This window comes from Dioscorea cayenensis, chromosome 18, assembly GCF_009730915.1.
Source record: "Dioscorea cayenensis subsp. rotundata cultivar TDr96_F1 chromosome 18, TDr96_F1_v2_PseudoChromosome.rev07_lg8_w22 25.fasta, whole genome shotgun sequence".
Lineage (NCBI taxonomy): Eukaryota > Viridiplantae > Streptophyta > Magnoliopsida > Dioscoreales > Dioscoreaceae > Dioscorea > Dioscorea cayenensis.
In genome coordinates this window covers 22,293,689-22,307,632 of record NC_052488.1, presented here as the reverse complement: position 1 = coordinate 22,307,632, position 13,944 = coordinate 22,293,689, and the positions used below count along the sequence as shown (strand labels likewise).

General features: G+C 34.9%; 3 protein-coding genes across 3 annotated transcripts; 2 read left to right on the top strand and 1 right to left on the bottom strand.

Annotated features, from left to right (window-relative positions):
* The first annotated feature begins 303 nt into the window (after positions 1-303).
* Positions 304-2,012, top strand: LOC120281625 (mitogen-activated protein kinase 5-like). Its single transcript, XM_039288315.1, has 6 exons — positions 304-497; positions 602-731; positions 815-952; positions 1,045-1,377; positions 1,470-1,653; positions 1,737-2,012. The coding sequence occupies exons 1-6, from the start codon at positions 355-357 to the stop codon at positions 1,907-1,909; spliced, it is 1,101 nt and encodes a 366-aa protein (XP_039144249.1). The 5' UTR covers positions 304-354; the 3' UTR covers positions 1,910-2,012.
* A 1,527-nt stretch (positions 2,013-3,539) lies between these two features.
* Positions 3,540-10,473, top strand: LOC120282051 (probable LRR receptor-like serine/threonine-protein kinase At1g67720). The gene is made up of 15 exons (XM_039288774.1): positions 3,540-3,893; positions 4,761-5,292; positions 6,040-6,545; positions 6,644-6,776; positions 6,913-6,984; positions 7,075-7,143; positions 7,217-7,288; positions 7,566-7,634; positions 8,328-8,485; positions 8,559-8,800; positions 8,920-9,046; positions 9,148-9,216; positions 9,328-9,511; positions 9,620-9,755; positions 9,850-10,473. The coding sequence occupies exons 1-15, from the start codon at positions 3,794-3,796 to the stop codon at positions 10,183-10,185; spliced, it is 2,805 nt and encodes a 934-aa protein (XP_039144708.1). The 5' UTR covers positions 3,540-3,793; the 3' UTR covers positions 10,186-10,473.
* Positions 10,474-10,576: 103 nt separating this feature from the next.
* On the bottom strand, positions 10,577-13,171 carry LOC120282336 (L-ascorbate peroxidase 1, cytosolic-like). Its single transcript, XM_039289132.1, has 10 exons — positions 13,123-13,171; positions 12,905-13,038; positions 12,643-12,817; positions 12,481-12,546; positions 11,709-11,757; positions 11,494-11,579; positions 11,326-11,405; positions 11,122-11,224; positions 10,977-11,035; positions 10,577-10,889 (listed from the first exon to the last, which is right to left on the bottom strand). Exons 2-10 carry the CDS (start codon positions 13,021-13,023, stop codon positions 10,874-10,876), a joined length of 753 nt encoding a protein of 250 aa, XP_039145066.1. The 5' UTR covers positions 13,024-13,038; positions 13,123-13,171; the 3' UTR covers positions 10,577-10,873.
* Positions 13,172-13,944: the final 773 nt, after the last annotated feature.

Here is a 13,944-nt window from a genome sequence, read left to right as displayed (position 1 = left end):
CAATAGTCAAGTCGTAACATATCCTACTCTTATGAGAAAAATCAAAAATTCCACTTCTACATTTAAAAAAGACTTTTATTTTACAATATATATATATATATATATATATATATATATAAAAGAAAAAAACTAACATTAAGACATGAAGTTTGACTATGTTATGGGGTCAACGGTCAAAAACGGCTACAGTCCACATCAATCCGCGTTTCCTTTAGTCCAACAACTTCCCGCGTGATTTTCCATCCTCTTGTTCTTCTACTCCTTCCTCTTTGTTTCCTTCTTAAATACAGTTCCAATTATCAATCTATTCATTTCCCAACTAAATCTAATCACAAACCAAAAGAACAAGAAGTGATGGAAGGAGTTGAATTCCCTGTAATTCCTACACATTCTGGCAAATTTCTGCAATTCAACATCTTTGGCAATCACTTTGAGATTACTTCCAAATATAAACTTCCAATCATGCCTATTGGCAGAGGAGCTTATGGAATTGTCTGGTAATTCAACCTCTTTTTTTTTTCTGTTTTTTTTTTAAGTTAATTTGATTGTGTTGTTTAATCTTAACTCACTTTGTTTGTTCTGTAATCTTTGTGTTTTATAGCTCAGTGATGAACACTGAGTCTGGGGAAATGGTTGCCATGAAAAAGATAGCCAATGCTTTTGATAATCACTTGGATGCCAAGCGTACACTTAGAGAAATCAAACTCATGAAACATTTGGACCATGAGAATGTATGTCATACTGTGTATTTGACTTATGATCTTTTGTTTGTTTGTTTGTTTTTATTTTTCTGATTAATTTTTATGTTTATCAGGTAATTGCAATTAAAGATGTTGTACCACCTCCAAGCTTTCAATCTTTCAGTGATGTTTATATTGCAACTGAACTCATGGACACTGATCTTCATAATGTTCTCAGATCCAATCAAGACCTTTCAGAAGAACACTGTCAGGTGATTATTATTTATACAACTTTGATATCTTTTCCTTCTCTTTGTTTTGTTTTGATACAATTCTCTAATTTTGTTATGGTTCTTTGTTTTAGTATTTCTTGTATCAGATACTTCGAGGATTGAAATATATACACTCAGCAAAAGTTATTCACAGAGATTTAAAACCAAGCAATCTTTTACTGAACTCAAACTGTGATCTTAAAATATGCGATTTCGGTCTCGCAAGACCGACATCTGAGAGTGATGTTATGACTGAATATGTTGTAACTAGATGGTACCGAGCACCGGAATTACTGCTGAATTCTACTGATTACACTGCAGCAATTGATGTTTGGTCTGTTGGATGTATCTTCATGGAATTGATGAACAGACATCCATTGTTTCCTGGCAGAGATCATATGCATCAAATGCGCTTAATTACTGAGGTTAGATAGATTGCATTGGTCAAATCAAATTTATGTATCTGCATAATATTAATCATACTAAGTACTGACTGCTTGATTTTTTTTTTTTGTAGCTTGTTGGCACACCAAATGAATCAGAACTTGGATTTGTTCGCAATGAAGAAGCTCGAAAATATGTTCGACATCTGCCTCGCTTTGCTCGGCAGTCATTCGCAAGTCTTTATCCTCATGTTCATCCATCTGCTATTGATCTTGTGGAAAAGATGCTCACTTTTAATCCTCTCCAAAGAATTACAGGTGATGATGAGTTCATACATAAGCTAGTATAGTAAGAAATCAAAGTTTTAACTTTTTTACTGAAGTATGTTTTACTGCTGCAGTTGAAGAAGCACTTGCACATCCATACCTTGCAAAATTACATGACATTGCTGATGAGCCAATTTGCATGGATCCTTTTTCCTTTGATTTTGAGCAGCAACCATTGAATGAAGAACAAATGAAGGAGTTGATATACAAGGAATCCTTATTCTTCAATCCTCATCATGCTCAATAAATTTAACCATTTGATCCTTTTCCTTTTTTTTCTTTGTTTATGATTTCTGGTGAATAACTCTGTACTTCTTTACCTGAAATCCTACCAAATTTTTATTTATTTATTTTTCTGAAAATTGATTGTTATTGTCCAATGATCAAGCTGTGGATTTTGATTGGCTTTCCAGGCATGCAAAACATAAAAAAAAAAAGTTACTCACTGGATCTAGTTAAGCATGATATGATGTTATGCAATTAAGTGTTTGAACTTTGAAGAGAAACTTAAACACTAAGGAAACTTAAACACTAAGGAAATAAGTGCTTGTGTATGTCATCCTGGGACCCAGAAATTGACCCTTTTGGTTTTTTTGGGTCTAAAATAGAGTGATCATGCAGCTTTTGTCTCAGTTTAAACAGCTTTTTGCTCCATTAACTTAAAACCACTTGTGAGACAGCTACTTATTTCATGTTTCAAGGTCTCAAAATCTATCTTCATATATATATATATATAATTTGAAGTTCAAAGTTCAAAGTTCAAAGTTCAAAGTTCAAACAACTCATATACAGATCATTTCATGATGAATTATATATAAATATGTATACATACATTCCCATTTTAGACATTGGAGTTTAAAAAAATCATCTGTGCTTTTTCAGTTGAGATGTAATAGTTATTTTGGATAGTTTAAGAGGAAAGGCATAGATTTTTTTTTTTTAATAAAAATAGATGAACCACTGTTCTATTGAAATCAAAAGTCAGTGATAAAAAAACATTATAAATAAAATATGATGCAATAAGAAAATGATACAAGGGACCTACTATGGTGTAGTAAATAAATACTAAATAGTACATATGGTATGCCACTTGATCCATGAACTGTGGACAGAGTGAATCTTGGTTGGTGATACATGTATTTATAAAGTGTTTTACTTCAAAGTTGGTGTGGATAAATAAATAAATAGACATATGATCAATTTTGATTTTAATCAAAATGAAGGGAAGAAGAAACAATTACAAATGCGGCATTGTAATTTTCAATTAATGATAGCATTATTCACTCAAAGCAACTTTTATTTTTTAAAAATTAATTTTTAGAAAATTAATATTAATTGTAATTTATTATCTTCTATATTTTTCATTGAACTCTTTTATTTTTATTTAAATTTTTTATAATAGTTGATTGGTCTTTTTATATTTATTGTCTCATTTTTTTAATGAATTTATGATTTATTCATATATATATATATATATATATATATATATATTATTTATAAATTTTCACAAATTTAATAACATGGTACTATTTAACAACAGTAATAAAACATCCATATAACCACAAAACTCAAACAAACATTTTATCTTATCCCATTCGATTTGCTTATGCTTTACATAATGAAATCGTATTTTTGTTTCTTTTTTATTTAAAAAAAAAATGACACCAAACATCTCTTAATTTAGACTCAAATTAAATTAGTAACACAAACTACTCAAATCAAACATAAATATCATCATATTTGTTAACATCAAACATTCTTTTTGATAATGATATGCTACAGAGGTAAGCACACCTAATAACGGTGACGGTAACCCAAAGATAGCTTAAGGTTGCCGCGGATTTGATCACTGGGAGTAGATCCCGTCACCGCCCGTCAAAAAGAGTGACCAGCTACCATGGTCCACTCCTTCTCCAGCGAAAGAGAAAAAGGTCTCACATCGCCAGCCGCGCCCGCTTCCTCTCCACTCCCTTGCAACCCTCGCTTTTCGTTCCACTTTTCCTCTTTCCCCTTCTCCTCTTGGCGTTTCCCCACACGTTCTCTGTCTCTTCTCTCCCTCCCTCTCGCTCTCTCTGTCTCTTAGTTCTATCATTTGGAGAATTGATCGGATTTTGTTTGATATAATGCCTCAATGAGTTTAAGTGACTCAAAATTCTCTGCGGGCATGAAAGCTGTGGTTTTTCTTCTTTTCCATCTGGTTTTGCTGTCCCTGACCGAAGCGCAGAGTCCCGGTGAGTGAGTTTTGGGATTTGGAGCTCTGTTTGAGATGAAAGGCGTGTTTTTTATGCTGTTTTGAGTGTGTTTAGTTTGTGTGGAGTTTCTTGGTTTGCGTGGTTCTGCAAGGTTGATCTTTCTCGTTGTTTGTTTTGCTAAAATGATGTACTTTTTGCTCTTATTTTGTTAATACCGTTCTATCAACCCAGGGAATTCAATCAAGTCTTCTGTTTTTTATGGTTGAAAAGGCTATGTTTTTATTTACTTATTTATTTTTTTTTAAGGTTGCGCGTGTTCATGTGTTCTTTCCATATGACTGCCAAAATTAGTGTTTTTGGACTTGAGCTAGTGTTAGAAGTCACCTCTGTTATGTATTTATGTCCAGATATACTTGGTTTGGTATGATATTATATTACCGAGGGAAAGGAGAAAAAAGTGATTTTGTGGTCTTGCTGTTTTTGTGTGATTTATATGGGCTTAAACAACCTAATTAACTTGGTTTGAGAAGCAGCTGTCTTTGTGATACTATGGGTTAGGATGGCAGCGGGATTGGTTGTCCTTTAGAGTTATTAGTAACTTATCCTAGTTTCGCTCAGTGTTGTTCTTGATTTTTTTTTTGTCTTCTCTACTCATTTCCTTATGTCGAGTGTGTTTCGTAAGTGATATGCACTTTTTCTTCTGTTTGTCTCCTTTTGCATGAAATTATATGGTGCAAAGCCATGGTTTATATATTTAATTTCTCTATCTTCATTTTAACTGGCCATTTCATTTGGAGTGTATGGTAGTATACAATCGCTTGAATTCAAAGATAAAAGCATTTCATTTATTTATCTATTTATTTTTTAATTGTTTATTTGCTAATTGTCATGCTTGTTCTGAAACAGGTTTTTTAAGTATAGATTGTGGAGGCACGGAGCAGTATGTTGATGATATTGGACTTGAGTGGACTCCTGACAATCGATTTGTATTTGGTAAAACTGCCCAGATATCTGTCCCAAATGAGGACCGGAAGCAATACTCGACAGTTCGATACTTCCCTGTTGATAATCAGAAGTATTGCTACACATTAAATGTGACGACCAGAACTAGGTACCTTCTGAGAGCAACCTTCTTATATGGGTACTTTGACAATGGCACAGTTTTCCCGAAATTTGATATCTCCCTTGGCCCAACCCCTTGGTCTACTATTATTATTTCTGATGCAAACACAATAGAATCAGAAGAGTTGGTTTTGCTTGCTGCTTCTCCAACAATTAGTTTGTGTTTATCAAATGCAACAACTGGACAGCCATTTATCTCAACCCTTGAGCTTCGACAATTTAATGGCTCGCTTTATTCTACTGTATATGAATCTCAGTTCTTTCTCAGCTTATCCGCACGAATAAACTTTGGTGCTGTTAGCAATGACTCAGTCAGGTATGCCTTGTTTCTTAGTCTTTGAAAGTCACTTTATGGCCATGGATTGGAAGATTCTTCTTATTGGAAAATTTTTTCAAAGTTCCACTTGAGCATTTTGATGGTTTTACTTCATTATTGCACTAATATGTTGCCTGTAAAGCTGATCTTCTTTTATCAAATCAAATGATCTATTAGGATTGTTTCATTATTCATGGTCCTTAATTGCACATAGCATATGGAAGGTTATGCAATACTTTTCCCATACTCGTAACAAAATGTTAAAAAGAAGAAATCGGTGGATTTATGTACCCATTATATTGAAAGTTTTAGATACCAGTTACCACATGGACGTTAACTTTATTAAATCTTTTTCTATATGCAAGGCTTTTAATGCAATTAACAAAGACATCCTTTGTCTCAGCTGATACTTGAGCTCAACTTACCAAAATAAATGCATAAATAAATAAGTAAAATGATGATGTCAATAGGCCCTTCATTGAACTTTCTAAATAAAAAACACACACACTCACATGAAGATGATGCCTTGACATGCATGTTTACATCTTTTATAGCTAAGGCAGTTGTTTATCTGTTGATTCTCCACGTCTTCTACTCACTGGGTTTTACCATTTGTTATTTGTCCTCACAAAAAATTATTATTATTTATCTTATTATATATATATATGTGGTTGATGTCTTCTAATTATTGTTGTTGTTGTTACTATTATTGAAGTGTGTGTGAGAGATTTTCTAGCACTGTTTCAGGTATCCAGATGATCCGTTTGATAGAATATGGGAGTCAGATTCTGTGAGAAGAGCAAACTACCTTGTTGATGTTGCTTCAGGAACTGAAAATATATCAACTAGCCTGCCTGTAGATGTTTCCATCAAAGAAATGCCACCTCAAAAGGTGATGCAGACTGCTGTTGTTGGTCAAAATGGATCCTTAACTTATCGGCTTAATTTGGAAGGCTTTCCAGGCAATGGGTGGGCTGTTTCATACTTTGCAGAAATTGAAGATCTTAATCCGAATGAAACTAGGAAATTTAAGCTGTTTATTCCAGGCTTGCCTGCATTAAGTAAAGCCACTGTTAATGTGCAAGAAAATGCTCTAGGGAGCTATCGACTATATGAACCAGGCTATCCCAACATTTCTCTCCCATTTGTTTTCTCTTTTGAGTTCAAGAAAACAAATGATTCATCTAAAGGACCAATCTTGAATGCTTTGGAGATATACAAGTATGTGGAAATAAATTATGGTTCTCCAGATGGTAAGAATTAATTTTTGCCCTGTGAAGTCACTGATTTAATTTGCTTGGTTTTCAACAAGATGAGCAAACTTTTTGAAATCAACATAATGGGTTTGCAGCATCCGTATTGGCAAGTTTTGTGTCCCGCTATCCCCTGGCAGATTGGGCACAAGAAGGAGGTGATCCCTGCCTGCCAGCATCATGGTCTTGGGTGGAATGCAGTTTGGATTCAAATCCAAAGATATCATTAATGTAATGAACTGTTGGGCCAATTTGCGTTTAGATTTTATCACTGCCTTTTATCTTTAGATTAAATTGTAATTAAATATCAGGGTACTGATATTAACCAAAATCCTGTCAATGATTTGTTGCTGTTCTCTGCTGACAGTAATTTGTCAGGGAAGAATTTGACGGGGAATATTCCATTAGAACTGACTAAGTTGACGAGCTTAGTTGATCTGTAAGATTCAAAGTGTTCTCAGGCTTTTTCATTTGCTTCTCAAAGCTTGGTAATTTAGTATTATACTAATCATTAATTTGATCATTTTAGGCGACTCGATGGGAACTCACTCACTGGTCCAATCCCTGATTTTTCCGGATGCTTAAATTTGGAGCACATGTAAGATTGTATATATCTTTATTCCAGTTCTTTTAATCTCTTATCTATATTCTCATACTTTTCTTTGTTGTAGTCACCTTGAAAACAATCAATTGACTGGTGCACTGCCTTCATATTTGGCGGACTTACCAAATTTAAAGGAGTTGTAAGTTTTCAGACCTGGATATCAGTCGATAATTTTTTGGTATTCATTTGTAAGACACATTCATTTTTGATGGTCAACAATCTGAGGTTCTCAAAGCAAGATTTTAGTTCTCTTTAAGTGCCTTCATTTTGCAATAGTTTTAACCCATATATATTAATTGTTATTCTTGATTTATGCATATTCAATTTCTTTTATGGACAGTTTCTATCCATTTAAGAAGCTTGAATGAAGCCCATTCTTTGTGTGAGAATTTAATGAGCGATTTTGATGATTGCAGGTACTTGCAGGACAATATGCTGTCTGGATCAATTCCAGCAGGTCTTCTTAATAAAAACATAATTTTCAAGTAGGTCCTACATTTTCTTCATTGAGAATTAAATGCATAAATCATATTCCCTGCATTTTTTGAGTTTGATTTTGCATGGTAAGAGCACGATGCATTGACAAGAGTTAGTTTTTTTGTCGGATTAATGCATGGTCTTGCCAACTAAGTTCTGATATGCTACATGTGCATCAAAGTTTATCAATGCTAAAATACGTATAACATAATGGTCTTCCATTTGCAGTCCATCTGTTCTATTGGAATTTTTTTGTTTGTTTGTTTGTTTGTTTTTGCTTATGCTAGACAAAATGAGCTTTACAAATATACTAGCATTGAGGAAAGATTTAAAGACTTTTGGAGGACATATAGTTATAGTTTTTCTAACTTCCCCGTCAAATGAAGGCACAAAGGACATCCTTTATTTATCTCTATGGTGAATGTTTGTCCCCGGTTATTTAGTTAACAAACGAGGATTTATGGGAGCCTTCAAAGAAGGCCTAGAATTTTATTGTTTCTCATAGAGTAATGTAAGTAAAGTCGTTTGGCATCTTTCCTCTGTTTCTTTTACATATATGCCTTACTACCACTCACATGCCTTTCACACATTGTCTTGAACAATACTTCCTAAGTTTTGTATATTGTTTATCTACTTTTGTTTTGAGTCGCCTGTCTTTCTGTATGGCTGAGCAAAGTTATCTTTTATTTTTCCCATGCTAGTTATTCAGGAAATGTGAACCTCCATAAAGAAAGCAGTGACAAGAGTCACTTGATAATTATTATAATCTGTTCAGTAGTTGGAGTATTACTGTTGATCGCGGTTTTCTTTGCATGCCGCTTTTGTGCTGTTCGAAAAAAAAGAAAGGATTTCCACAAAGGTACATTCGCGAACGCTATCTTTATCACACAAACTGCTTTATCTTTTAAAAAGCGGGAGCTTTTCTGTTGCAGACAATCGTACCAATGCTCGGCCAACTCAGAAATTACGTTCTTTCTTCAGCGAAATTGCTACTGAATCAGCTTATAGATTTCAGTTATCTGAAATTGATGAAGCTACTGGGAAATTTAAACAAAAAATTGGTTCTGGAGGTTTTGGTATTGTCTATTATGGCAAGCTGAAAGATGGTAAAGAAATTGCAGTGAAAGTTCTTACAAATGAATCCTTCCAAGGATATCGTGAGTTCAATAATGAGGTACCTCCTTGTTTCAAATATTTCATACAATATATACTATATAATCTTAGAATCATTTTCGTCTCATGCTTGGTTTTCTCTTATTAATCTTGACACCGCCTATGATTAATCTTATTCAGGTGTCACTGCTCTCCAGAATACATCACAGGAATCTGGTTACATTTCTCGGATACAGCCAAGAGGATGGAAGGAACATCCTTGTATATGAATTTATGCGCAATGGAACTCTAAAAGATCATCTTCATGGTAAGCATTATGTGGTTTTGATTCGGTATGGGTGCCATATAAAAGTTCCTCCTGTCGATTTCTTGAGTATGATGAACTCGGCTGTCTGTAAATGTCTCCAGGATCAGCATCCCTGAGAAGAAGTTTAAATTGGATTAAACGCCTTGAGATTGCCGAGGATGCTGCAAAAGGTTGATCGGCTTGTACTTCTTTCGACACTTGAATGTTGAAAATTGAAATCCTTTGCTTGCATTTTTAGAAAATAATCAGTTTTTTTTCCTTCTTCTATCTGAAAATATCAGGCATTGAGTACCTTCACACTGGCTGTTCTCCGACCATCATCCACAGGGATCTTAAAAGTAGCAACATTCTTCTTGATGAGCACATGAGAGCAAAGGTCTCAGATTTTGGTCTCTCAAAACCGGCATCTGATGGTTCTCATGTTTCAAGTATAGTTCGAGGAACCGTTGGATATTTGGACCCTGAGTAAGGAAGCCTTTTTCCCTTCTACAAATAGCATTCATACACCAATTTTAGTTATTCACTGGAATGAATCGTTATCTAAGACTTAGTTATGTTATCGGCATTGAACAGGTACTACATCTCTCAGCAATTTACTGAGAAGAGTGACATTTACAGTTTCGGTGTTATTCTTCTAGAGTTGATTTCAGGTCAAGAGCCAATATCAAACGAAAACTTCGGTGCCAATTGCCGGAATATAGTCCAATGGGTGAGACAACTTTACCCCCAGTATCTCTATATTCATTCAAGAATTCACATTTTTTGTATCACTGATTTTTGGATCATCATACTGTGTATCGTAGGCGAAATTACACATTGATAGTGGTGATATTAAGGGAATCATCGACCCTTCGCTCGGGGACGATTATAATGAACAATCAGTGTGGAAGATAGCCGAGAAGGCAATCATGTGTGTTAAACCACAAGGGACACAAAGGCCGCCGATGTCTGAAGTACTAAAAGATATTCAGGAGGCGATCGCGATCGAGCAAGGTTCAGAGCAATGTGGAGAATTGCCGATTGACATTTACTCGAAACATTCGATAGGATCATCAGTGAATGTGGAACCCATGGATTTGGTTCTCCCGGAGCGAAATAATTCTTCCCCTGAGATGTTCATGCAGCCTGGTCTTCGGTAGATGATTTTTTTTTTTTAAAAAAAAAAATTAAATAGTGGCCTTGGAAAATTCTTATGAGTTGAAGTTGCCTTGGGATGTTTTCAACAGAATAGGCCAAGTTTTCGTTGCAGGGAATGTATTCAATACACGTTTGCTTTTTTTGTCCCTTTTAAATATTCTACTCACTTTAATGACTTTTTGTTTGGCATATTGCTTATTGCTGAGAATTATATGTAGCCCCAGAGAACTAGTTTTCCTTTAAAAAGTTGTCTAGATGGGTAAAGATATCAAAGGAACTTTTTTTCTTTTTTTCTTTTTTAATGTTTTTTGCCCACCTGACTTTTCAGCATGTTTGCTCTAATAATAAAATAATAAATAAGTGGATAAATAATAATTAAAAAAATTACTTGAATGGAGAATAGATGGTTCGGTGGGTTGCTGAGTCATTAAGTTTGGCCAAGGGCCCAAGAGGATAATAAAACAATGTCTTTTGATCCAGCACTGAAAGTCTTAGCGCTAGATTACAAACAAAAAAAACACTTATGAAACAATCCAAAATAAAACAAGAGGACCGCACAATCTAAAAGCTGAAACACAAAGGTCCTTATTGTTTGGGAACCAAAACAACTTCCAATTCTAGTGCCAAGAAAGTAAAACAAACAAAAAAGAAAAAGATATGAAAGAAAGGTGCTTTTGTTTTGGCAATTCTTCAAGAGTCTGCAAAACTGAAAAAGAAAAACAAGGAGTAAGGTGGCAATAACAGTAACAACATAAAACTATGAACTTGAATAAAATTGAATTCAATATGGTACCCAAGCTCAGATAGCTTCAAGTGAGCCTCAGCATAGTCAGCAAAGAAGGCATCCTGATCCTATAATGGAGAACCAAGATACCAGACATCAAACATCAATGAGCTAAGTTTTCATTTGGTAAGATTCAGTAGGTAAGTTCACATACTGCAGCGTATTTTTCCACAAGGGACCGAAAAGCAGGATCACCAAGAAGTGCTTTATCAGTTGGCAACTGGATAAGGCCTTCCTTTTCTCCACTCAAAAGCTCCCTGTATTTTCATGTAGTTAGAAACAACTGATTATCTTTTTTTTGTAGTTTGGCGAAGGTATAATTCAATAGCAAAGTAAATCATGGTAGAGAAGAACACACTTGAAGTAAGAGTTATCGAAAATAAGAGGATTTGAAGTCCAAGGTCCCTCAAAACCAGATCGATCTTGATGACACCTTCCCTGCAAGATTAAATTCCATAATAAACAATATCCAAGTAAATGAAGCAGATAACGGTGAATGAATACAAGTTGTTAGATCAAAGCTTACGAGTGTATGAGCACCAGAAAGAGCAACAATATCCTGGTCATTCAGTCCCATATGAGTAACAAAAACATCTCTAAGATGATGACAACCTGAATAAGAAAATTGAAACCAAAATCAATTTAATCATGTTAGTAGTACTATGACTCAAACAAGTTGCATGCATTAACTGAAAGATGGGAGAACTCATGAATCTAGACAATTTGATGAAAGCTTTATACCTTTATTAGCATCAGGAAGGCGGCCTTCAAGAGGGGGTTCATTCTTGTCCTGATAGAGAGAAACCATCATCATCAAACAAAAACTGGATATTGACATTACCAAACACCATCCTTCCTTAGTATTTAACAAAAAATTGCTCCTTCCAAGTGAAAGGGGTTTAAGAGATTGCTTAAACCCAAAACAGTTTGGCTAAATTATTTTTTATTTATATTTTTTCTTATAAATGTGAATAAGTCATAATTCTGAAAAAAGAGTTGAAACCTCAACCTCTCACTTTGCAGATTAATCATAAAAATTCTTCCTGTCAAGAGGTTGGTATTTGTTTAACTAAAAAGCACTAGTTGCACATTATTTGAGAAATATAAGGAAAGAATATTTTATTTATCCTATATATATATATATGTTTATTTGATTTAAAGCACTTTCGTTCCCAAATCACATGCATTACCAACTCTTTATAAGCTGTATATATTCAAGACTAAAGATGTTAAACCTTCTAGCACCGTATGCATGCCGGCAATATATAACCTTATTAACCAATCTTCACAGTATTTGATCTTGCGTTCACTTGTCAAAATGGTACCGTCCGTGCCTTCCAATGGCCCACTTTCACCAGAAAAGCAAGAATTTTTAAGGTTTTTCAACTTTCAATCAAACATACCAAAAAACTCCAAAAAAAAAAGAAAAAAAAAAATCACTTATAAACACTAAAAAATGCTAACAAAAATGAAATGATGATTAAAATGGAGAAAAAGTGGAACCAAGGAATACCTCTCTCCCCGGGTGGAATGGGATATCAGGACCACCAGTGATTTCCACTGCTACGATCCCGGCCAACTGACGTTCATAATATAATACAAAAATAAAAACAACAAATTGATAAGATTATATCAAAATTTTCAATCTATATTATATATCTAATCAATGGAGGACCTGATAAACATCGCCATAGGAGAGGTTGGGGAACTCCTCCTTGATCGGCTCCAAAAGGCCAACGGCGATATGGATCCCGTTGTTGCATATATGCCCCTGCTCCGCCCTGAACCTCATCGTCCCAAACGGACCGCCGGTCTTCGTCTTCACATCATACGTGCCAGCAGAGTGCCACCTGCCCCATTTTCCAACAAATTTCATCAAATCACAACGAAATTCGCTACAATGATAAACAAATCGGACTGCGGCGAGGGAATCCTACGCCAGACGGAGCATGATCGGAGCGCAACCCTTCTGCGCAATGAGCCCACGAAGCCTCCGCTTGCATTTGTCGATCCCCTTCAAATACTCCTCACTCACCTTCGGGTATGCCTTCACCATCGTCACTGCTGATCCCTGCGAGGTGGAAAACCAAATAGTTAGCTGGAATGGAGTCGCCGGCCGGCGGTGAAAACGCCATTGCCGTCGCCGATCTCTCACCTTATCGCCCTAGAAATCTCAGAGAGACGACGAAGAGACGAAGCACAAGCGCTCATGCTTTCACGATGCCTTCGTAGTTAGTTATACAGAGATTTTCTCGTTCCTCACCGTCCGATGAGTCACAATCAACGGTTGTGATTCTCAGTTAGCAAGGATACAAAAATGAAGAAGAGAATGACGAGAATACCCTCCTTCTCCCTGACGAATGGGAACGCAACACGTGGTTATACAAATCCGCTGATGCTGATCGAGTGTGCGGATATTTCGCGCGCGAAAAACAGATATTAACGGCTTTATTTTTTTTTTCTAAATTAATAAATAAATAAAATAATAATAAGAAATATATTTTTATGATTGAAAATAACCATTTTTATTTTCATGTTTTTATCTTTATCTTGGTCAAAGTTCAGAATTTACCTCAAATATACTGACACGGTCAAGATGGGCATGTTGTTATATTATTTATTACATTAATCTTGAAACTAATATAAATCTAATTACACGATGGATGATTTGGATCATTTGTTTGACTAAATCCACAACCTAACAAGCTATATTCTTTATCATTATGCCTTATAAATGAACTCACAATGGATAAATCCTCAAAGGAAAAAAAAAATTAATATTCTGTTAAGAAATAAGCAATCAACACAATATATGACAGTAAATTTAAATAACAGAGATGAGATGAAATACAAGAGATCAATGCATGTAACATGAGCTTTACTTGTTTTGGTCATAGAATGAAGATAGAAAAACAAAGTAAAAGTTTTCAAAGAAAACGGCAGGAATTAATAGTATATCAACAGAGTGGAAGATAAA